The sequence below is a fragment of the Opisthorchis viverrini genome (assembly GCF_000715545.1).
Source record: "Opisthorchis viverrini unplaced genomic scaffold opera_v5_112, whole genome shotgun sequence".
NCBI classification, from domain to species: domain Eukaryota; kingdom Metazoa; phylum Platyhelminthes; class Trematoda; order Opisthorchiida; family Opisthorchiidae; genus Opisthorchis; species Opisthorchis viverrini.
The window spans coordinates 258,433-282,908 of NW_008751770.1; the positions used below are offsets into that span (position 1 = coordinate 258,433).

The following is a 24,476-nucleotide window of genomic DNA, read 5'->3' on the forward strand; positions in this document are numbered from 1 at the left end:
TGCCCCGAGAACTGCCGGTCTTTCTTGCGTCTGGCTTGTTTCCGCTTGTTACCGGCTTGTTTTTCCGATACACTTCAGTTTTGTAAGTGCAGCACATACTTTGGCATGTACGGAAACGTCCTCCACACTACAAACACTTTCACATACCACTGTTGTTGCCAGCTTAGTGCAGAAACTTGTCTCCCATTACGTTGTAGTGGTTTGGATGGCTATACGCTTTTCTCCGATGAGTCCATATGGCAGGCGGTGTCTGCCCTTTATTGTATTGAAGTTTCCGACAATGCATACAGCGTAGGTAATCGTCCGGTGTCATGTTTTTTATCCAACTCTAAACGGTTAAATTTCAAATTTGCGCACCGAAATAATGAAACTGCCCGAAAGTGAAATGTAGTCATCATCACCATCATCGACAGTATGGTATCAGTGTTCACCGATGCTTCGCTACCGTCACTTGATGACGATGTAGTCATCTGTAGATGTAATCATTTCCGATAGGCGTTTGTAGAATATGTGCTGTCCGTCTTGTTGTTGCAGTGTTGAGATGCAGACAATCACATATTTTGCAAACCTTGCTGTTGACATCTTTGATCATAGATACATCATTCCGGGGTCAACATAATTTGTTTTATCCATCCCTTGACTACTGGTTCATTCATGAACCCACTTAAAAAGATACGGTAACTTTGTCTTACTTTTTCAACCCTGGCCAAAAAGGGCGAGTGTTAGTAAGCAACCGTCCGACAATAAACGCTGAAAATCACGCGCCAGTGTCTTTATAGCTAACAGTCTGCCTGAAAAACCATTAGTGAAGCATTAGTGAAGCTAGTTTCATTGAACACTGTTGTGGTAAAAATAATGGTAAAACAGTATGCCCTAGTTATCTTACAATCTGCAGCAGACAGTCCTATGGAGACTAAGTGGACCTGATTGTTCGTTTATTGGTTATTCTCAAAATGGAAGATGGGTTTAGGTACTGGAGTTGAACAACTGTGTTCTCTTACTTGTTTCTGCCATGCGTCGGTTGTGCCATGCCCGTTGATAGAGTTCGTAAAGTTCGGCGGCACAGGTAGCCTGTTTTTGCACAACACCTTCAACACACATAACACCATTGTTGTCTGGTTGGATTGGCAGGTCCTACAAGATCATTCGCAGAAAAAGGACTGTCACGTCTCATGTTTAGCCTCGCAGTCAGCTGCTTGTAACTGGATACAAATATGCAGAGCAGTATTGGGGGTACGGCTGTCAAACGGTGCAATTTGGCATTCATGTTATTCCTCAGGTTGTGACTGTCTATAAGACTGGGTGGCCTGGGTGTTCCAGGCTACGACCGGCAACGTCGCTTCAGTCGGCTCACACAAGAAAAGCAAACATCAGAACTAATGTTTTGAAGATATATCCATAAGTTCGGAAGCACCGAAATACCACGATGAAATGACTTGTTTAGTCAAAGAAACTTCTAAGGGAATTTTCAAATCAATTACGTCACAAATCAACAAACACGATGAAGGATACTTGGATAGCTTTTTCATAACAAACCAAACATTTATGAGTTCATGGTCATCTAATCCTATGCGCGACACGTACCGATTCGGCATAAGAGTTCAGATACAGAAAATTCCAGTCCGGATTTCACAAATCAGAATCACTTCCGTCAGAGCTTAAACTACTGGAGAAAACTGACATTTGTATTCCGAAAAGTTTTATGGTAAGCGAAGGTTACACCCGAATGTCTCAGCTTCTGGCTCAAGCATTATGGGATAGGTTAAACTGAACAAGGGAATGATTGAGGACGAAGTAGTATGAAACCACTGGAAAAAGTTCAAACTGTTCGTCAGTTTGTGTTGGAGTGTCAGCTGGAGGTGAAAGACAATTAAATACCCTCGTGAGTACTAACGTCTATTCAGAGCGCAGAATTAGGCACAGGATTTAGGTACGTCGTGGTATACTGGTCTCATCACGACTGCCAAACAACTTGGATGTAATCACTTTGGACAGTCCTAGCTGATTTCCAAAACGGGCCGTCGTAACCCTGACACAATACCCGTTAGCGGGAACGTGAACTAACATAGAACTGATAATAACAGGCTGTTGTGCGTTCTGGTCCTCACAAGTGAGCCCAATGCTGCAAATACTGCTTGCTAAGAGCTTGAGTGTCAATGATCCGTAACTTTTCCATGCTAGATTCCTTTCAAAGACTGTCTGTAGTCACTGAACCAGGATTTCGCTGCAGAATCTCTCTTAAATATCAGCGTGAGTGCGTAGATTTTCGAGCTGGACCGTAGGCAACATGTTTAGGGGCTATGTAGCACATGTTTCGAAAGCGGTTGGATGTAATCACTTTGGACAGTCCTAGCTGATTTCCAAAACGGGCCGTCGTAACCCTGACACAATACCCGTTAGCGGGAACGTGAACTAACATAGAACTGATAATAACAGGCTGTTGTGCGTTCTGGTCCTCACAAGTGAGCCCAATGCTGCAAATACTGCTTGCTAAGAGCTTGAGTGTCAATGATCCGTAACTTTTCCATGCTAGATTCCTTTCAAAGACTGTCTGTAGTCACTGAACCAGGATTTCGCTGCAGAATCTCTCTTAAATATCAGCGTGAGTGCGTAGATTTTCGAGCTGGACCGTAGGCAACATGTTTAGGGGCTATGTAGCACATGTTTCTCCAGAAAGCGGTTTGGAAATCGGATTCTTCCAAGCAAGTTTGTAAGCAATTCGGGCTCCTCAGTAAGCATATTTTCTGGGTTTTATCAAGCTTCATCAGGTATGCGCTTAGCTCTGAGTGGGATATGCACTGCTGAGGATACGAAGCTAGTTTCATTGAACACTGTTGTGGTAAAAATAATGGTAAAACAGTATGCCCTAGTTATCTTACAATCTGCAGCAGACAGTCCTATGGAGACTAAGTGGACCTGATTGTTCGTTTATTGGTTATTCTCAAAATGGAAGATGGGTTTAGGTACTGGAGTTGAACAACTGTGTTCTCTTACTTGTTTCTGCCATGCGTCGGTTGTGCCATGCCCGTTGATAGAGTTCGTAAAGTTCGGCGGCACAGGTAGCCTGTTTTTGCACAACACCTTCAACACACATAACACCATTGTTGTCTGGTTGGATTGGCAGGTCCTACAAGATCATTCGCAGAAAAAGGACTGTCACGTCTCATGTTTAGCCTCGCAGTCAGCTGCTTGTAACTGGATACAAATATGCAGAGCAGTATTGGGGGTACGGCTGTCAAACGGTGCAATTTGGCATTCATGTTATTCCTCAGGTTGTGACTGTCTATAAGACTGGGTGGCCTGGGTGTTCCAGGCTACGACCGGCAACGTCGCTTCAGTCGGCTCACACAAGAAAAGCAAACATCAGAACTAATGTTTTGAAGATATATCCATAAGTTCGGAAGCACCGAAATACCACGATGAAATGACTTGTTTAGTCAAAGAAACTTCTAAGGGAATTTTCAAATCAATTACGTCACAAATCAACAAACACGATGAAGGATACTTGGATAGCTTTTTCATAACAAACCAAACATTTATGAGTTCATGGTCATCTAATCCTATGCGCGACACGTACCGATTCGGCATAAGAGTTCAGATACAGAAAATTCCAGTCCGGATTTCACAAATCAGAATCACTTCCGTCAGAGCTTAAACTACTGGAGAAAACTGACATTTGTATTCCGAAAAGTTTTATGGTAAGCGAAGGTTACACCCGAATGTCTCAGCTTCTGGCTCAAGCATTATGGGATAGGTTAAACTGAACAAGGGAATGATTGAGGACGAAGTAGTATGAAACCACTGGAAAAAGTTCAAACTGTTCGTCAGTTTGTGTTGGAGTGTCAGCTGGAGGTGAAAGACAATTAAATACCCTCGTGAGTACTAACGTCTATTCAGAGCGCAGAATTAGGCACAGGATTTAGGTACGTCGTGGTATACTGGTCTCATCACGACTGCCAAACAACTTGGATGTAATCACTTTGGACAGTCCTAGTTGGCTTCCAAAACGGGCCGTCGTAACCCTGACACAATACCCGTTAGCGGGAACGTGAACTAACATAGAACTGATAATAACAGGCTGTTGTGCGTTCTGGTCCTCACAAGTGAGCCCAATGCTGCAAATACTGCTTGCTAAGAGCTTGAGTGTCAATGATCCGTAACTTTTCCATGCTAGATTCCTTTCAAAGACTGTCTGTAGTCACTGAACCAGGATTTCGCTGCAGAATCTCTCTTAAATATCAGCGTGAGTGCGTAGATTTTCGAGCTGGACCGTAGGCAACATGTTTAGGGGCTATGTAGCACATGTTTCTCCAGAAAGCGGTTTGGAAATCGGATTCTTCCAAGCAAGTTTGTAAGCAATTCGGGCTCCTCAGTAAGCATATTTTCTGGGTTTTATCAAGCTTCATCAGGTATGCGCTTAGCTCTGAGTGGGATATGCACTGCTGAGGATACGCACTGCTGATGGTCCTTAATAGGAGCGAAACTCAAGTCCAGCGCTTTGATGCGGACTAAACAGAATACTAACGCCAAGACGGGAGAGAGAATGTTAAAACCATGGGGATGTGACTCTGAATTCTACAAACAAGCCCTGCAAAAAATCTAAAATTATCCACTAGATTTCAGGCGATCGTGCGCCACTTGACTGGCGAGTCGATCGATCGAAACAGCCATGGCGGTTACTGGGGTCAGGCTAATCAGTCACGTCGATCAAGCGCGAACAGACATTCAGATGTGAAAACTGAAATGCGTCCAGCGTGCGCTCATTGAATAGTGGTAACGCTCCCTCCTCGCATGTAAGATGACCGGAACGGACGAGAATATACAGTTTCAAGAAGCCTTATTGAGAGTAAAACTAGAGTATTGTGCTTTTCTCCCTATTGTGGACTCAGCGAAAACTTGTGTTGGGATAGGATGACGACTGGTCAAACGGTAGTGATGTGAATTCTATGAATCCTGCAACAGCATTTCCTTTTTTTATTACACGGCAGCAGAGATGATAATGCCGTCAATCTGCTCATAATATTGAATTCATAACACCTCGACAAGATGCTGTCTCATTTGTGAATGTTTTCCACGTTGCTCCGGAAAATGATTGCATTCACAAACTATAATACAATACTCATCAAAAATGCTCACAGATAGCCAAACGCCGTTGTGCGTATGGAGTTTGATGGACTATTCATGGATTTGAAACGTCACACTATTGTAACCGGCTGCTCGGTAGCCATGCCAGTAACACGTGTGTGGAGACAGTTACCATCTATAAGAGATAACATACCGTCATTTGCTTGATGCTAATGCGTGCGTATACGACATTTTGCCTACGAAGTGGCGATGCTCAGTGCAAACACTATTCGTGATACGTTTTGAATAACCCAGAGATCGCTGGTTGGTGAGAGCGTTTACAGTGTTCTTACTTTTTTATTAATGCACTGAGTTAAATTTGGTCATCCGCTTATGAGTCTCATTTAGACAGTAGTACTGTATAACTTCTCCGGATTGCATGGCTGAACAGAACGATCGGCAAAAGAAATTAGCATCGCTCTTCTGTGGTCTGTTGCATTTGGAGAGAACACCGTTGTTTTCTTAAGGTGTTTGGTTTCCAATTTACATTGATCGGCTCCGTACTTGTAATCGGGGTTAGCGCACAGGAGTTCATGCTTTTCTTGCCCCAATACAGCATTGAAAATGCAACAATGCATTTACAAACCAAGAAGCGGAAATGCCAGATTCTGGTGGATCACGTAAGGCCCACTGGTTGCAATCCAAAAGCGGAGCTTGGACAAACTGACTCTCTTTCACAGAAATTACTGGAATGATATTACTGAAGTTAATCGTCCCAAAGTCCTTCTAACGGAATGTGTCTGAAAGTTTAAACAAAAAATCCTACACCATGCATCATCATTATCGACACTGCAACATCGGTGTTCAGAACTGATGCTTCGCTATCAAACAACCATAAGTTATTTAGAAGTCTTAATGTGAATAAAGGAGTGAAAATCAGTAGGGAAATGACTTAGTGTTCACTTCCCCCCAGATATTCAGTCGGGCATTCTAGATAGAAACGGACCATAGAAATGCTACTCAAGTGGATTACTGGCCACATTTTACAATAATTGTAGTCTGCACAGAGAGACAGTTCGGAAGCTATCCTGAAAAATGAGCTGTGCTGACAATTTTCAAAATTTTGTCGCCTGCTATTCAAGAATAGCGAAGGTTACATTCCTGGAGCTTCAAAGTTACGGGGAGATTAGACGGCTTATGTTAACCTAATCGTATACCATAAAACGAGAATAAAGCAACGATAGGATCACGATGAAGAGGTTTATCCGTATCTCGGTATATTTAAAAAACAAGACCATACGTATGCCACGTTATTTCTACGTCCACTCGGCCGAGTGATACGCAGTACATCGAAACAAAATCCAGGGTCGAAAATCCATGTACTTACTTCATATGCTCCATAATCAATCAAAAGGTCGAGTATCTTTTCGTCGTACATTTCCATTATCGAAACGCTGACATCCGAATAGGATTTTGTTCTGTGCACGTGTGCAGCAAAGTAAAAACAAGAACAGATTAATAAGGTATTGCAATCCACCCATTCAAGGGATAGGACCAATACTGAAAGGTTAGCTATAGACTGCCTCCACCCCTGTAAAGGGTTAGGGTTGTAGTGCTCTAGCCTGAAATGCACAAAAGTATGCAAAGTAAACGAGATCGAGGTATCTTCGAGCAATTTTGTATCTACCACCAAGTTCTCTAAGACCATATAACTCCGAAAAAAATGTCCTAGACAGTATAATTGTTTACTTCCATATGTTCCAAATAAAACAATTTGCTTTTGAATCATCTATCTTAATTTATGCAAAAACTACGTCTTAAGATCCCAGATGTGGTCATAGGCTTCTTTCGAAGGCAGCGGTGACGGAGCCTGATGGAATGCCTTTAGGCTGGCGACATGATCCAGGAAAGGATTCCTGTGATATTTCTTAACACTTCTGCGTCATACGGTTACAGGCTAAAATCAATTGCACTCATACCGCCAGCTATTTTTCAGGTTGTCAGAATATGTAGGCTATTGAGAATTGCTGTAGTGGGGTTTTAGGGCTTACCGTGTCCCCACCTTCTCTTTCCACTTTACATCTTTTTTGAATTTGTTTTTATAGTTAATGAACACTAACCTTGCTTTTTAATTTAACAAGGAACCGTAGGATAGTAATATAAAAGAAAGTTTGAACTTAGATCAGGAAAAAATGTAAGCTTCCATAATATCGGTAGTAGTTGAAGTGTGTCTCTTCTAGGTGGTCGAGCGTGTGATCGTAGTCGCACCGTTGTTCTTCATCCATTAGAATCTCTTAGGCTATATTTACCTTGTGTAGATTTAATTCCACCTCTGCTTTGGCGTTGGGAGTTTGTTGTCTGTCCGGATGGTGCTCACGAGCCGATTTTCGATAAGATTTGCGGATAAAGGTCTGGTCATCGTCTTCACTGACTTGGAGCGAATCGTAGCAGTTGTCCTCGCCACAGTAGACTTCTCCACGTCCTGCCAACACCCATCCAACACATAATGGCAGTAAAATAAGTCTGAATAGCCAGACATCTGACAACATCCCGCGGCGTTCTGTTATTTACGACCACCGCATATCAGTCAGGCGGATGTGGCACACAAACTCCCGCAATGATTTACTTGTCACATGCGCTAATATACATGACAGGGAACCCTCAGTGGATACAAATTTGTGATAATGTGTGGTGGAAACCTCAGGAAGCTGATGAGCAACAACAACCGCGTATTGTTTGGTGCATTGCTAGTGCTCACTGTCACCGTGCTTGGGCTGGCAAACTACTGTTTACAATTTTCTGTGCTTTCACTCGCTGTTTGATTCTTTTGGATTTGTCTGGAATTCATGAACTCATCCGTAGTAGCACATTCAACCCCCACGCAAGATTTTTGTGTCTTCATATCCGGCAGTATAAACAGTGTTGTCAGACTAACCAGTCGAAGGTGTTCCTCATTGGGGAGCACATCTTAACTGTTGGTAGTGTCCTGAAATATTAAAAGCACTTGGAATTTTGAAAGTTTGATTCCATTTTTGCTGCTTTTTGCAGTCTATTGCCGTAAGTGGAATGGAACTACAGACAGAGTTGGTCCAACAAAGCCCTTGTTCTTCACATGTGATAAAAAGCGCTATGGATTTAGGTCCAATGTCAGATTTTTCGATTTATTTGAAATCATTCTGTGAGATGAAACTGAGTTCAAAATTTTCTCGAACTTGAGAACTATTCGGACTATGTCGATCAACGTCAGCAGTTACAGATGTCCCCGGGACGGTAGAGGATACTGTTAGAATTCTGACGGAAGTTTCATGGACCTGCTCGAATCGGCATTCGTACAAGATAACAACAATTATGCTTACCTGAATAATGGGTCATCCAGAAGCTCAAACAAATAGTCAACGCAGTGAAAGACCAACCCAGGATGTTCCCTATCCCCGGCCAAAGTGTACGTCTTACCACTGCCCGTCTCACCATAGGCAAATATGCAAACATTGTACCCATCGATCACAGATTGGACAAGATTTGTGGTTTCCTCGAACAGATCCTCCTGTGTTGCGTTGGGACCAAAGACTCGATCAAACTGAAAAACCTTCAGTCCTCTGGAAACTTTCACCAGGGCAGTATGCTTATCTGGAGTATAAACGACAATGGGGTTTTTTCTGGTGACTTCTGTTAGCGCTGCCGGTCGGATTCGACAGAACACCCGGATTTTCCCCTTCAAATCTTGAATCACATTCAAATACTTTTTTCGCAGAACCATCTCCGCTAAGTAATGTTCCACCAGAATTGCGTTCTCTTCATTCAAGGCTCTGATTTCCTCTTCCATTTGCACCTCGGTCAGCGTTTTCTGTTTCAACTCTTCTAACTCATTTTCCAAATCTTTCGCCAGTTTTCTCCATTTTGACACTTCTTCTTCTTTCTCTCTCAATTTTTGATTCATCTGACAGGACAGAAAAAATCGAACTATCTGTGCAGTAGATTTTGCAGATAATGAACGGGCTCTCGGCTCACACAAATTAAGGTTGTTCAGCTGAGAGTGTGCTGGGATAGGGATCTCGAAATAAATCATGATAATTAGAAAACTAACGGCTGCTGTGCCATTAAATGACTTGTCCTGACGACCATTAGTGAACCCGCTGTAATGCACTTGTAGATATTGTGTTCGCACTCTTTACTGCTCAGCAATAATGTGATACACTCGATACGTGTCATACTTTCTGGATAAAAGTACTCCGCTGTCGCTCAGCTTTCGTGACACTGTCGACTATAGTATCAAGAAGGTGCCACTTTGTTCCCGAGAAATAGTGCTGATAATGCTTACGCACGAGTACATCCTTGAGTATCTTTCTTCCATATGGTTCGTCGTTTGTGAGGTCCCAATCTGCAAATATGTTCGCCTCTATTTGGTGACACACCTCACACTAAATTAAAGAGAGATTAGAATTTGTCGATTTCATCATTTGCCACATGTTATATAGAGTTGATCAGTAGTACCGATGACAAATTGGGTCAGTTACCGTTTACGCAGTCTTATCACCGGGAGCTACGTCAGCAGGGGTTCTCCATCCCCACTAAATTGGTTTGGTTGACAAGCCGCAACGACTCCCACTATCCGGGATAAGTGGGACTCAGCTAAACAAACAAGGGAGTAGCATCGTCGCCTGAGCTGAATGCTACCAACCGCCGTTCGTGATTGAGGATGCTGATACTTCTCGGAATTCAAAATGATTAATCTTTGTGGCAATCCAATCTAATAATGTGTCCTGTCCAGATGCGAATTTATCATCTGCAATTGGCTGTAAAAGGGTGCAATGTTCACCGAATAGAAAGTTTTGGAATCAGAAACAACCAAATACTTGTAGGCTAAGAGCTGCTGGTGACAAAGCATTAGTATCGCGATTCTCGACATTCAAATACAGGCTGATCTTATGAGTTGTATATTATATCTATACATGTACCACGTGGGGCGGCCTGGTGCAGCACATTTAGACGCTTAGAAACATCATAAACGAGGGATTTAGATGGGTTCCATGTGGGTCTATTGCAATACCAAATTTGTTTTCAAATGAATGTATTTCGCTAATTCCGCACAATTTGAGTTCAAGCAGAACATAAGGTTGACGGAAACTCGGGGGCTGCGTTTATTAGATGAGCCCGAAGAAGGGCAAAACCGGTCGTAGATTGTCGAATTTTCAGCGACCTCAGGGGATAGTGTGTTATGGAATAACTTTATTTTGATGGTGTAATTTTATTTGATACTAATTGGTAGTGGGGTGTGGAAAATGTTCGCCAATCTCCATAGGGTTCAAATGCACACTAATTCGTGCTCGTGGATTTTTGTCAGAAATCTGAGGAAATCGCAGAAACGAGATTTCCTAGGACTTTGAGACTTAATTTCGAACTGGTTGCTACTAGAATTGAAATTTCATGTGAATATCAGTGAAGATATCGGTAGAGCACTTCCGCGGAATGATGCCATTTCACATAGGCTAAACAACCGAAGATAGACGAGGAATATTCCACTTTGAAATTAAAAGTAAAAAATGATGGGATGGTCGGACACGAGGAGGAATTTTTGCGCAAAGTTACGGCAAAATTATAACAGACGGCCCTTGCGTAGTAATGAGAATGGCCTCAAGAAACGTCAGTAACCAAGGCCACTCACTTGTCTTGAACATTTTCGTGATAATCAATGACCAGTTGTGGTAAGAGAGAATTAGGTGCCCGAAAATCGAGGAAGCTAGGTTGCGAAGAATTACAGCAAACCTGTTTCGGTTTCCTGAGCCATCATACATGAAATACTTTGGGGCACATATACTTTTGTACCCGTTTCAAGGCCACTTTTATATCTACCACTATGACGTTCGTGGAAACTGCAGGTGAATGAGCAATTACAATTTGTTTTTTGGAGAATTAATCGAGGCGCTTTTGTCCGTAGCAGCCGCATTCTCCTTGTCTGCCACAGCAATCTTTATTGTGCCACTGGAGTGCGGCATTCAAAATCATTTCAATACATCCGGTAATAGCATTAATTCTTTTATGACAGATGGAGGAAAATGTTTTTTTTCTGTTGTTTGCGTAGCCTACAGCGCTGCAAAACGAACTTTTCAGGTTACCGTCGTGAATATCGATGGTTCGTTTATCATCGTATCTGGTGTGCAAATGTTTCTAACTCTGAGATAATTTTTACGCATCAGTAATAATTCGCGTTCTACCTAACAGGAGCCGAGAAAGCTTTAGCAGCGGTAGGTACCATCTAGATATACGGTAGATGGAGCGGATCATTCTTCCTTCCACCTCTCCGGTGACTAAAGTACCAAAAACCCACCAAAACGGTTTAATTTTGACTTTGTATGGAAAGTGAAGATTGTAATGGGGCCACGAATGAAGTGAGTACGCATTTCATCCAAACACGGTTCTCCACGTCTGGTGGCATAGATGTCGTCCAAGTAACGTTTACACCAGTGCAATTGATAGGTATTCTCTATTGCTTCTATTTCAGCCCTTGGCACAAGCACTTGGGCTAATTTCGAGCCAAATGGACCGGTAAGTAACAAATCAAAATAAAATGCTGCACTTTTTGTGCAGAATAAGAACAGATGTGTTGAAACTGGAATGGGATGGGCTGATTTATTAGGGCGAATAACAACGTAGTCAAAAACAAAGCGAAACGCTCCTTCCAGCGGCACATCAATGATTTACGGCCGAGGATCAAACGGCAAATTACCTACGTTTTGGGGCACATAATACCTGAAAATGGTATCGAGAGACTTGTGGGTGTGGGTAGACAACTTAATTCCAACTGGCCTCAGGATCTACATCAGTCATTGATTTAACTGTCTGAGATGGGACGAAAGATACAATAAGCTTGTGCGTCCTTGCTAGAGTCTTAAGTCAGAAAGTATGGAAAATAACAGGGTTTCAGGGCATTTTGAAACATTATAATTCACACACCAGCTACTTGATGCCAGCAACACGTTATCCAGTTGAGCTTCTGCCTTGGATTTGCTTGTGCCCAGCATAGTGACGGTGAAATAATGCTTGATATGGTGGCTTTGAGTCAGGTTTATATTTCATGAAAGATTGAAGCAGGACGAGCTTTCCGCTCGAGAACCTTTCGAATTCAGCTTCAGTGTGTCAGGTGTCAAATTTGCATGAATAAATTTTGGAATTCGACCCTCATGGCAGCGCCTGCAATTAGTAGTGTGATGCGTATCTTCGTGTTTTTCCAAGTTGTTTGGAAAGGGATGTTGGACACTGTGTTAAAGGAACTTGATTGTACCGCTGAGTTAAACCCGGCCCTCAGACCCAGGGTTTCATAATGTCTGGCAAAACCTGATAAGTGTTGTCCCAGAATACCCAAAACCTAGTAAGACCGAAGAAACTCCACTAAAGCCGATTAGAACAGCCTTGGACCAAAAAAGGGATGTTGGACACTGTGTTAAAGGAACTTGATTGTACCGCTGAGTTAAACCCGGCCCTCAGACCCAGGGTTTCATAATGTCTGGCAAAACCTGATAAGTGTTGTCCCAGAATACCCAAAACCTAGTAAGACCGAAGAAATTCCACTAAACGCCGATTAGACAGCCTTGGACCAAAGTCAAACAGTGCCTTCCAAGATATAGCGCGAGGCCATTGAACTTTCGCACTAGTTTCTGTTTTCTTTGTCGGTAGGTCTTTTCCTACCCTAAGGCCATAAAGCAGGGAGAGATTCCAGGGTAACAAGTGGATGCTAACTGTTGCCATTCTGAGAATTTATCTGATATCGTGATTCAGGCCCGTGGAAATGTTTCGCACTACATGAATTACTTATGAATTACTTACTAACAATAGCCGAGTAGGTACATAAATAAACCAGTGGCAGGTCATGACGGAGACTTGGCATATCCACGAAACACGCCATCGTCGTGTGTGAAAGAAAATATTTCAACATAATTGTAACCATATCCCTTTATACCATTCAGATAATGCAGGATATCTCCACTGGTAGAATTGTGGAGGTTATTCCGGTCTCATGTATTCATTTTTTCCATTTCGGTCACAGCCGGGCTCTTGGAAAATATCATCCATATGTACAGATGGGATGTGTACAGTGTTTGTTGCTGTTCAACAAAAAAGTAATTTAAGGCGGAAAAATCTCAAAAAGCTCCACAAGGATATTCTCATCCCATACGATTGTCAGGGCTCTCATATTGGGTCTGATTACCACTCAGCGATAACTGAAACGGTGCCATGCATATCGAGTTATGCTTTAGGGCCCATAAACCTGAGTAAATGTTGTGTGCCAGAATATGCTGGAGCTGATGCGATGCTTTTGTACTATGTCTGTTATTGAGGGGAAATGTTTGTGTGGAAAACATGCACTTAAGTTCTTTTACCAGATTCATCGATTCCCAAACAAAGGTCTCAAACCCATCGAATTGGTCCGGGTTGGATTTGATGGATCACTGTGTTCATAGTATGCGAACGTTTCGAAAGACGACTTTAACCACTCAGTCAAGTGTCAAAATCCCTGAAGCTTTGAGCTCAAAATTAAGGTCAAAGCAAGAAGCATTCATACTAGCTCACATCACGTCTGTAGGAATCAACTTATAGCCCCTTTATTAGAATGGCTTCTTCTGAAGGATGCTCCAGGGTCCTCAGTTTGCCTAATACAGGCGAATTCTCATGATTGCTGGCGTGTCTTCAGAGTGTCTCCCACAAAATTGGTGCCAAAAAGGGAGCTTAACTATTTCTACAGACTTTTTAAAAGTTTTATCCGTGTTAATCGTTCAGTGACTTCCGAAGTAAGTCCCATCAACAAAAGCCGCTTTTGATTGACCCCAGAGGTGATTCAAACAAGCAATCTACCAGATTTGAGGCAAACGCACTGTTCAATTTGCTGTTCCAAAAAATGGCGCTGAGTTTTTGAGAGGGAAAGAGAAGTTTATGAGTCGGATGTACAATTCTGTGAGTTTGCTTTCTCCGTTATTACTCTAGAGGGTGATAAAAAACTGTACACCCCACTAATCGGACCTTGGCTTTAAGTCAGCCCTACACACATGTATCCAGTTTGTATTGTACCTAATTGTAGTACTCCGGTTTTAGGTGGAAACTGGCTTTTTGGTTGAGGTTTCGTCTTGCAAGTGCAGCCAATCTCTGCTAAAAATCCGAACCCATTGTGCACCCATTTTCACTGTTAGTTGGAATCATCAGTAGCTTACATCTCACGAAACTCAAGGGGTTCTGGAATTCGCGACCTCCTGGTTAGCATTTTGAACTTAGCCGTTCGGTCTCGACTGGCTAATGACCTATGCGATTAGTTCTCGTTTAGACAGGACAGAACACAATTTATCATTCAAATACGTCATTCGAGGAGCAAGCTAACACCGTATGGTGTTAATCCAGTAACTGAGGAACGTACAAGTTAATCATACTGCTGATCGAACTTTCGTGCACGAACGGTTAAGTGTTCAAACTACTAGCTGGGGTGTTGCGGGTTCGAAACTCCCTACTGGAGTCTCGTGAGATTTGCACTGCTAATTTTTCCAAATAAGGAGACAGCTGTACATGGGTTCTTAGCTTTCCAGCATAGATTAGCTGCACTCACGGAACAGAATCTCGGTTCTAAATTTCCAGATCTGCGGACATTACGCAGGGTAACCGCAAGTGGAGAGATTGGATAGTGACAACTACAACTATGAACCGTAATTTTGCAGACAATGATTCAACATTACTTCATTCTTCCGGTTTTACCTGTGTTCTGAAGTGCTCCCAAGAAAGCCTTTCGGCATCGGTGATAGGTGCCTCAACTCGGTGTTCAGTTTCGTCGCCCCAAATTGTGCTGGTCGATTCGCCAATATCCAAAGTGGGTCGTCCGGAAAATCTACCCAAACGAGAGAAAGCACGGGCAACAGTGGTTCTCTTTGATGCGATCGTTGATCGGATCTGCATTTGGGAAGAACGTATGTGAGCTGGTATGGGCTACTGTACATGGTGTGACTCTAATATTTCGGACAACTGAGTCGTTTTAGCGCATTTTAACTCAGCTCAGAGCTAGATGTATGTAAGGATTTGCAAAGCATACCCAAACTTATTAATTTTTTGCATATACACTGATAAAATTGAGATGTGAATGGACCTAGTAGCTGATTTTATCCATTGATAAAACCGATAGGACAACAGATGGACTTTTGGCACTGGGTTCATTCGAGCTTAACTCAACAAGGGTGAACAAAACTGCTATCGCCTGACCTTAGGACAATGGATTGATTTGCAGCTGCTTATCACATTGCGGTCAGGCTTGGTGTCAGATTTTTTTAACTATGACATCAAACTTTGTTCTGTTACCTTAAACGTGACAAGGTTATCAAAAGTCACGTGATCCGAAATGCTAAGATGGTGTTTTCCCTTATGTCCGAGGCGAACAGCTGAGTTTTGTTGGCATCCCTAAAAATTGAGTTTCCGTGGAAACCTTCTAAACTGGGGACTTCACTGCTGGGAATATGAAAAGATGTATTATTGAAAACGCAGCCAGTAAGTCACATTTCGTTCGCCTTGTCAGTCACGAGGGAGGCAAAAATGCGCCTATCACGTTCACGTTTGCCGGTTTGCCGATTCTCCACTGAGGTTTTCCGTAAGAGGGTTTCCACAGAGAAAGTGATCAGAAACGTCTCAACTGTTGAGGAGATTGGTGCATTAGGAAATGTTCATTACTGTCGGTTTCATCAAAAGTTGCTTACACTCCTTAAGGCAAGTTCTGCAGTGAGAAATGACAGCAAAGACCTTCTGAGCACCCGAAATCCCCAAAAACGGTTGTCAGATGTAGTTGAGTTATGATGAAAAATTATCCCAGGATTATCGGTTTAATCAGATAGTTTTTCAAAGAAAGAGAACCCAGGCAAAAAACAGGTTCAGTGCAAGAGACTCACATGAAACCCAGCTGAATCTCTCGTTTGTGATGTTTCCAGGATGTGATTTTTCTTGTAAACCTCACAAACGAGGGATTCAGCTGGGTTCAAGGGGGGTCTCTCGCAAAACCAAATTTGCAAATGAGTGCATTTCTATAATTTCGTCCAATTTGGTTTCAAGAAGAACATAAGGTTGACGGAAACTTGGGGACTGCGCCTACCTGATGAGCCGGTCGATGGCTGTTGTTGATTTTTCAGCAACCTTATGAGTAGTGCATTGAGAAAGAGAACCCTAGCCTTTTAGCTCAAGTGGAAGGTGCTTTACTGTCCTGTCACGCATTCTCCCTTCTCTGAACACTGAGTCATCCTGGTTGCAATCCGCAAGCATTCAGCATACACGTGAAGTAATATGGTCTTCGCTTCTACGTACGACATTCGCAAACGTTAGAAAGTAACAGGCTTCAGGTAACAAAATATCCTGAAGGACACCAGCTATCATGGCAATCACAGAGATATCAACAGTTCCACGGTGATTCACCTTGGTATGTGAGCATTGCATGACAGCTTTTACCATGAAATTTCAAGAAATATGACCGCTACTTCATTCGTTTACGGAACTCATCTCATCATTGATGAATTGTTCGTTACAGGCAATCAAATGGCTGATAAGTTTTGAGTGCATGTCATTTATACATCGGTACGTTTTTGACGAAAAAGCAAATCGATAATACGTATTTATAAAGAGTAGATAGCATGCTGAACAACGGCAAACGTAATGATGTTGGGCTGACGCTTTACAATACTCCAGCAATCGGTTCAAAAACCGTAACAACAATGTATAAAATGCCCAAAATCAATCACTAACCATTTCAGAAACCGGCCTTTCAGTAGGAGAAATTTTAGATGAAATGTGCCAAATTTTGTCATGCCCCGGATCAGCTGGAACTCCGAGATCCTTTCCCTCATTGACCTTTGAGGGGAAACAAAAAGAGTAACACAACTTTTGGATAGAATGCAGCTCGTAACATAGTATGGTAATGGACCAATACGAAGTAAACTAGCTAGTTTGCCTCAACTGATATAGGCAGATAGGTTCACTACAAAATAAAATCAAGTTTAAAAAGTACTAACTCCTCTGTCCCGTTACTTTCGTTTCTATTGGATTCGTGTAATAAGCGTTTCCAAGGAATAGACCGATGAAACCTTCGTAGCACAGCTTCTCCCTCAAACCAAGTAGTTTATCAGAGTTCACCTTAGTTCTGACAGTAGTAGCTCCAGTGAGCGTAGGTGTATATATTTATTCTTTCAGTGCGTTAGCTTTGTTCTGGCGGTTTCGTAACTCTTAATGCATTGCCAACATGAGCAGTATTGTCTGCACCTCTGATAAAGTGCTATGTGTTAATCCTATCCTTACGTCATCGCCAGCTCTGACTTATGCAGGAGAACCACAGTGAAAACATCCTAAGGGGACCGGTCACTGTGTTTCCCCTAATAACAAGTTGTGCAGTAAAATGGTACCCAGGAATCTCAGATAGCCCGGAAGAATGATCACAAATGATTGGCGTCAGTTCTGAATGCCAGGAGTGAAAGTGGCATTTAACATTGGCCAAAAACCTGTTTTCGGCCTCAGTATAACTTCAGGAAAGGGGGAGCAAATTGTGAGATGGTTCCTATTAACGGACGCGTAGGTTCATTAATAATCACTGCATCAGGTACAAAAGCACTTCGAATTCCGAACGCAGAGAAGAGGGTGAAAATGTATATCCTTAGGAAAAAGAGGCATTTGACTTCACTCGGACGATGGTTCAAGTACGCTCCTATACGTTCGAAATAGCACACGATAAAAACAAAAGATAGCTGGCTTCACAGGTTCAATACTTCAACTCACTATGGCATCCTCCATACAGTCTGCTAAGGTGGGGTAACGGAAGACCAAATGAGCTCGGAATCTCTAAGAGGAATGCAGCTTAAACAGGTTTGTGCAACTTGACATACAATATCTTCCAGTTCTTGTGGATCTCTGTCTTCAGTCAGTTCTCGTTCTTCTTCCAGCATATACAGGAGATGCCTTTGTCTTCGGTTATCTCGTATATGACGCGTAAATAATTTTTGTTGCCATTCTTGATTGACCTGCTCCAAAGACTGCATGTATTTTTCTTTGATTTCCTCTTCACGACGCTGTTTGAAATAAAGTTAGGATGTTAAAGACTTCACTCTGATTTGGTGCCAAATTCTGTAGACAGCACCAAGTGAGTTGTCTTAATTTTTCCAAAATTCTGGACAGCTCGCTGAGTAAACTTTTGTGTTCGACGCTAACGGATAGAAGCGCAAGTTATTCGATTTCCGAAAAGACTATGAAATGTTTGGAACTAAAAAGCCATAAAACAGGATAAGATAGGGATGTTGCCTGTGCGAATTAAAGTGCAATTAGGTTAGTTTCATATGCACGGCGGACACTGAGTTGGAAAGTGAGACACACTACCTCACCATGATAAGCATCGGAAATTTCGTGAGTTGAGCGTTATTAGTCCTCTATTATTCCACTAGATATCTCCTTAACTCCACTTTTCCAGTTAGCTACCATCTTTCTGACCTATCCGTATTGTCTTTACATCCTATGATTTCACCGCACCGTGCAGAGATTTCTAGAATCTAAGAAACTTCGTGTGGAGGCCTCTTTCCAGTATTCTAGTACATTCATTAAAATGTTGTCAAAAACTCCCATGCAAAATATTTCCTAAATTTCGAGCATGATAGCAGAAACTTCAAAAGTTAGATTACACAGCTAATGTTACACCCAAACTTGTCCCAGTTTATTCCTTTTTCTAAAACGATGCCGTTTCCATTGGTGACAACAAATGCTGATGAAACCAGCGTCTTTTGGTGCTGCAAAAGAGTTTCTGGTAAAGCGGTAGTTTTAATGTAGGAATTTCATACCTGTGTAACGGTGATACTACTGATCGGGAGGCGCGAGAGTAGTATGTGTTGTTCGTAGAATTTCGCTTTGCGTCGATTGAAAAAGGGAATTATGTTGCGGAATTCGCTGGGCCACTTTGTAACATTTGCTTGGATTTGACCGACAAATGTTTGGAGTCAATGAATCTCCAGAAAGACTCGTTCGGGAGATCTATGTCCAGTTTTTGTAACTAAGGTGCAAATTAGAATTTTTTTTCCCTGTTCAATGGTCTGTAACCGGTCAGTTGGCATTTCCGAATAAATAGCTCCGCAGCGAAGGCCTTCTTCCTTTCACCTGTATACAGCGTATATATGTATAGAATATGGCTGTTAAATAGAGATGGCTTTTAGATTGCATAGCTGCACGAGTCATTCTCCTGATATGTTTAGTTGGCGTACACAGTATTACTGTTTGTAAGTCCGCTTGTGTTGGCACATTCATTCTGTTCCACACCAGTGGGAGTAAACAATTGATTTTACCTTCATTGTTATAAAACAGACCAGGATTGTAAATCCAAGGCTTTGACGGGACTTGATCCATGGATAGCTGACATGCAATAGCAACTTTCTAACACTAGAATGTTAGCACACTTCTAGACTATCCAAATTGTTTTTTGTTATCCATCGTATATGAGTGGATTGTAATGGTGACAAGCCCAACTTATCTGGCCAAATTTTGTTCAAAAGGAATCAGTGTTTATTCAGATGCCAAAAGTTTGTTTTGTGTAGGACCGTTACCCCCCTCAGTTTAGGAATCACCTAAAAAACACAGTACTCACCATCAAGTGGTCTGCCAATTTTTTGTGGTCTTCAATTGAGCGTTTTAAAACCTGAACCTGTTTAAGCGCTTCAACCGCTATTCCTTTGGCGGCAGAATGTTCGTGCAAAGCAATGTCTCTCTGTCGCCTCATTTCTTCCTAAAGCGGACGAAACGCGGATATGACTGTCGGAAAATAGTATGGAAATGACGCAACACAAGCGACAACAATTACGAATGAATTACCAGTGAATATCTGAACCACAAGTCTACTCTCTTGATCAAAACGAAATATGGCCTTCTGAAATGAGTTAATTCCTTGAGACGAGGGGCAAACGCCTTATGCATAAAATTATCACCCCGAAGATTGACTCACAAAGGAAATGTGTGCTCCAGAAGTTCTTACCGACAACCTCACATCAGGTTTCGTGTGATACCTCATACCAGTGTGTTGGTCATCAAAACTGAATTAGAATATCAAAAGATCACAGGAGTGCTCACTGTACAAGTGAACGATGTAGCTAACATCTGAAAAGTGGTAACTGTCGTTACAAAAAACGGAGTTGATCTACATGGATCCATTCTTCATTTTTGTCTATTAAGGCTGAATGCAATACGTGGCATGAAAAGCAGGGTCAGGTTGCTGTTTTCTAAGATAGGGTTTCTCGGATAGAACCGTGCGCATCCTTTGTCATCTATGGGTCACGCATACAGTAGTTTAATGTTCGACCAACTCGTACAGGGCATATGGTGGACGCAGTCTGTGCAACTACGTGTCTCGTTAGGGCTCCTAAGAGATGTCGCAGTATGAATTCACCGAAATACGTTTTTATATGGTGGTCCTACAGTTTATTTTAGGTATCATCTTATTATTGTAGTTTGTTTTTTATTGCTAGTCATTTATTTATGCAGCTGAAGTCTGCTTCTGTGTCTTTTTTCATAGTTTTCACATTATCAGTATAATTATGAATACCGTCTATCACCTTGAGATGTCAGTACAAATTCTTGTCGATTTACACTGCGAGTCTCCGCCATAGACAACCCCATGAGATTTCTACAAAACGTCTCAGATTTAGCAGTCGGAAATTGGCCAACTTAGAAAGCCGTTTTGCAAAGCCACTGTCTAATCAACTGAACGACTCACGCCGTATTCATGCGCCTTTTTGCACTCATGAAGCGTACGCTGCGGCAGATTCTCCCACCCCAACTGACGCAATTCTTTGATTAGTCGTCTGGCTTCTTGTAATTCCTAAAAGGCGACAGAAGTTCAGAAAATGAGGCCCTCAGCTTTGTTTTCCAGCAGCTACTTTATTGAGGAGACACATGGACAGTATGCTCCCCATCAGGAGATCAATAAGAAAGAGGATGAGTAGAACAAGAAAAGGTCATATGTAATAAGGCGGTTAACAGCGAACAGATTTTACGAACAACGCTTACTGTAGAGACAAGTTCGTAATTGAACTTCAAATTTTCAAAAACCACCTGATCCCGTGCCACCAAATTGGCATTTTTTATGTTCTCATCTAGCAACTTGTGACTTTGGTTCACCAGACGATGTTCATGTTCCAGTGCGTGATGTTGGATTGTCAGATCGATTAATTTGCTTTCCAAATAGGCGATCCTTTCTTGTAGTGGGAAGTAATTTTGATCCTGTGAAGTATATTAATTCAACAAGGACCGGAACGTACATTTGCGTCGCATATTCCTGCAACACTGAGCACGAATGGTTCCATTGCATCAAAACCGGCCATCTGTGGGAAGTGAAAGTACCGAAACCTGTATGATGGTCTCAGTTGACCTCTACAAACCTGGGAAAGAAGCCGCCCACCTTGAGTCGATTGCACGAGCTAATGGTCCCATTGTTTTGAAATCAATCTGAGCCACACCACTGATCACTGCGCAGGGAATACCGCAATCGAACTTACCCTCATTCTCATCATTCTCATCAGCAGAATTACTACAAAGAGGCTATCGCATTTTTGACCTGAACAATCGCAGGATGAACAACTGAATTTTACCGCTTGAATGCTTGTAACACAGAATATGACATGGTAACAAATGTATTTATTACATTTCCAAATTTTGAACGGATTTTGAATAAAAAGCAGCTTATGGTTCCGGGTTATGAAAATCCTTGTGTCTAAGGATGGTAAGGATATGAAAAGTTGGTGTGCGACAATGGTATCATTAAAAGTGAATCTACGTATATTCTGGAGCATTAGTTTACTACCGCTGATAAAATTTACTTCATCAGATAAGCAAATTTGAGCCGGAAAAACGAATAAGGCCGCTTTTGGACTAATTTGTTGTTGGCGAGAGACTCAGGTGAATCTCAACTGATTATGTTCAACTGAATTTGCTGCACAGAATTTACTACGCTGTTGAAGTCGTCGTGGTCTAGTTTATTAGTGGACCACGTAGCTCCACCTCCTGTTTACGTCAACTCCATTTGCAAGTGGGCGTATTTCACCAACTGCATACAATTTGATGTTTAAGTTGAACATGAAGCTGACGGAAGCTCGGGATCTGCACTCAAGTGCTGAACCCGAAGTAGGGCGAAAAAGGACACGGATTTTTGAGGGGTGCTCTACCAAGAAACGGTAAGCTCCTTTCGTTCTTAACTGAAATAACCTGTTCTGCAACTACTGTTAATTATGGGGGGATTTCACCTTTACAGTGCAGGGGTGCATAGACCGTCCTTGAGTTATGTACTTTCAACTCCATTACGCACCTAATCCAAGTACCGGAATCGATAACGTGTTGTGACAAGAGATCGGGACTAACTCAAGCTTACACATAATGCCCCACCTAGAAAAAGTACACTGACTTGAAGAACTAACTGAAATTGAATCGTCAACATGTACAACAACAACCAAAATGAATAGTACGAAATGATAACTCACACTATCCTCACTCAACCTTTTCACCGCCGGTAGAGCGTCCGTATCCATGGGAGGTTTGAGGGCTGTACCATCGTTAAACGAATTCTTCGCTGATACTACTGTTGGCGTCGATTCTCCACGCCACATCTAATAAAAGTAATACTTGAACGAGTCACGTTATCTGTCTGTGTATTAAAACACTAGTAGCACAACTGCTATTGTATCACACAGCAGACCAGATCGGAGCGTAAAAATAACTATCGGCCGTACAAATTCCCACAACGTACAAACATCACCCCCGTTTATAAGCATGCGTTTTGGATGGGAAGAATTGCTGAGCCTAGGTACTTAAATTTCTATACAAGTGTATGATGTCATTTGAGCTAACGCCAAATAAACAACGGACAACTCATTCGTAATGCACTACTTGAAAGGTTACCGAAAATCCTTCGACAATCCACGACCGGTTTCGTCCTACTTAGGGCTCATCAGATGGGCGCAGTCCTCGAGTTTCCGTCAACCTTATGTTATACTTGAAATCAAAATGCACGAACTTAGCGAAACATACTCATTTGCAAACAGATTTGCTTTTGCGAGAGACTCACCTGGAACCCAGCTAAATCTGTCGTTTGTGATGTTTCCAGGCAACTGAATGTGCTGCACCAGGCCACCTCATGTTTCAGTCGCTACGATATTCGAGATATCGTGATACATGTTTATTCGTAATGCACTACTCATAAGGTTGCTGACTTAACTTCAACTCAAGGTTTCCTATGAAATAGTATCAGCTCGAATCTGATATCAACAAATTTGTGCATGGATTCGTAGTCATTTCAAAAGCCATACCTTTGAATTGGAATTAAGTGGTAATTTAGTTCTATTAAATAGTGTAAGCCGGTGCTGTTGCCAAAGTGTACTCAGGAATTCAGGTTGTATGAAATGTGAAGCAGAAAATGTGCTGGCGGTCAGGTGAAAGCATGCACTGAAAGCTGCTAAACAAGGAGCACTTTGTGGAGATCGTACAACACTCTGTACCAGTTCACCAGGTACGTTTAACAGAGTAAAGTGTGAAAGTGATTAGTAAGTTGGAGAGCCCTGGGGCAAATGGATGCCCAATGCCTGGTTACTTCCGTGATTGAAATTGTGAAAAAACTGAGGACTCTCAGTCGTTCAAGGAACATGGGGAGAGGAAAACATGTGGTTTACACTTTAAATACATAAAAAAGATCCAAAGGCAACCACCATCCTGCTGTTTCTATTTACTTTCTAAAGTATACAGACAGAGCGGATTCGCAAAGGAGGCTCCTACCAACACGCGAAAATTGTCCAACTGATTCTGATGGATTAGTTCTGACGCTACCCACGGAAACATCAGCAACACCACAGATAGAGTTTTTTGAAAAAATCAAACGGGGGTTTCTCATTAGTGTGGTCACCACAAATCTATCTCATATTTAGTTAGGGGCGGATAAGTAATTAGAGGTTCCAAAGTTACCCTAATCACTTGTGCGCAAGAAGTTAGGTTGAGCAGTATAGACGAGGAAGAGAGAAACAAATGGAGTACTGGTTGTATTTACATCTATTACGCTGCGGTCCGTAAGTCTTACCTTGAAGAAATTTATATTTATTTAGTTACATTTAGTTTGAGATCACCTGCATTAGAACAAACTAGATTTTGTAGAATGTCACTTTCTTCTACAGAAATGAAAGCTACTTGTATATAGTTTAGCGTAAGACTTCAAATAAGCTATTCTGAGCATCCATACAATATCTTCGATTTAAAGATGGTCCGATCAAATTGGATTTGAGTGGCCTCGGAATCCACAGTTGCGATATCTCTGAATTGTTCATTCAGTTCAAATTTCCGTTGATAGTAGCGAAATAGACTCATCTGCAAAAAATATTGGTCTTGCGCGAGACTCACCTAGAACT

At 42.0% G+C, this 24,476-nt stretch overlaps 1 protein-coding gene across 1 annotated transcript in view; it reads right to left on the minus strand.

Annotated features, from left to right (window-relative positions):
• Nucleotides 1-24,476, minus strand: part of T265_05812 (hypothetical protein) — a gene marked incomplete at both ends in the record, with an annotated part of 75,479 nt that overhangs the window by 8,181 nt on the left and 42,822 nt on the right. Inside the window, 13 exons of the mRNA XM_009170919.1 lie at nucleotides 2,995-3,127; nucleotides 6,452-6,655; nucleotides 7,374-7,587; nucleotides 8,421-9,001; nucleotides 14,797-14,988; nucleotides 16,816-16,920; nucleotides 17,839-17,901; nucleotides 17,946-18,128; nucleotides 19,685-19,822; nucleotides 20,807-20,911; nucleotides 21,100-21,312; nucleotides 21,351-21,413; nucleotides 22,566-22,691. Of these exons, the coding sequence (XP_009169183.1) occupies nucleotides 2,995-3,127; nucleotides 6,452-6,655; nucleotides 7,374-7,587; nucleotides 8,421-9,001; nucleotides 14,797-14,988; nucleotides 16,816-16,920; nucleotides 17,839-17,901; nucleotides 17,946-18,128; nucleotides 19,685-19,822; nucleotides 20,807-20,911; nucleotides 21,100-21,312; nucleotides 21,351-21,413; nucleotides 22,566-22,691 (2,320 nt within the window). The remainder of the gene's footprint in view (nucleotides 1-2,994; nucleotides 3,128-6,451; nucleotides 6,656-7,373; nucleotides 7,588-8,420; nucleotides 9,002-14,796; nucleotides 14,989-16,815; nucleotides 16,921-17,838; nucleotides 17,902-17,945; nucleotides 18,129-19,684; nucleotides 19,823-20,806; nucleotides 20,912-21,099; nucleotides 21,313-21,350; nucleotides 21,414-22,565; nucleotides 22,692-24,476) is intronic.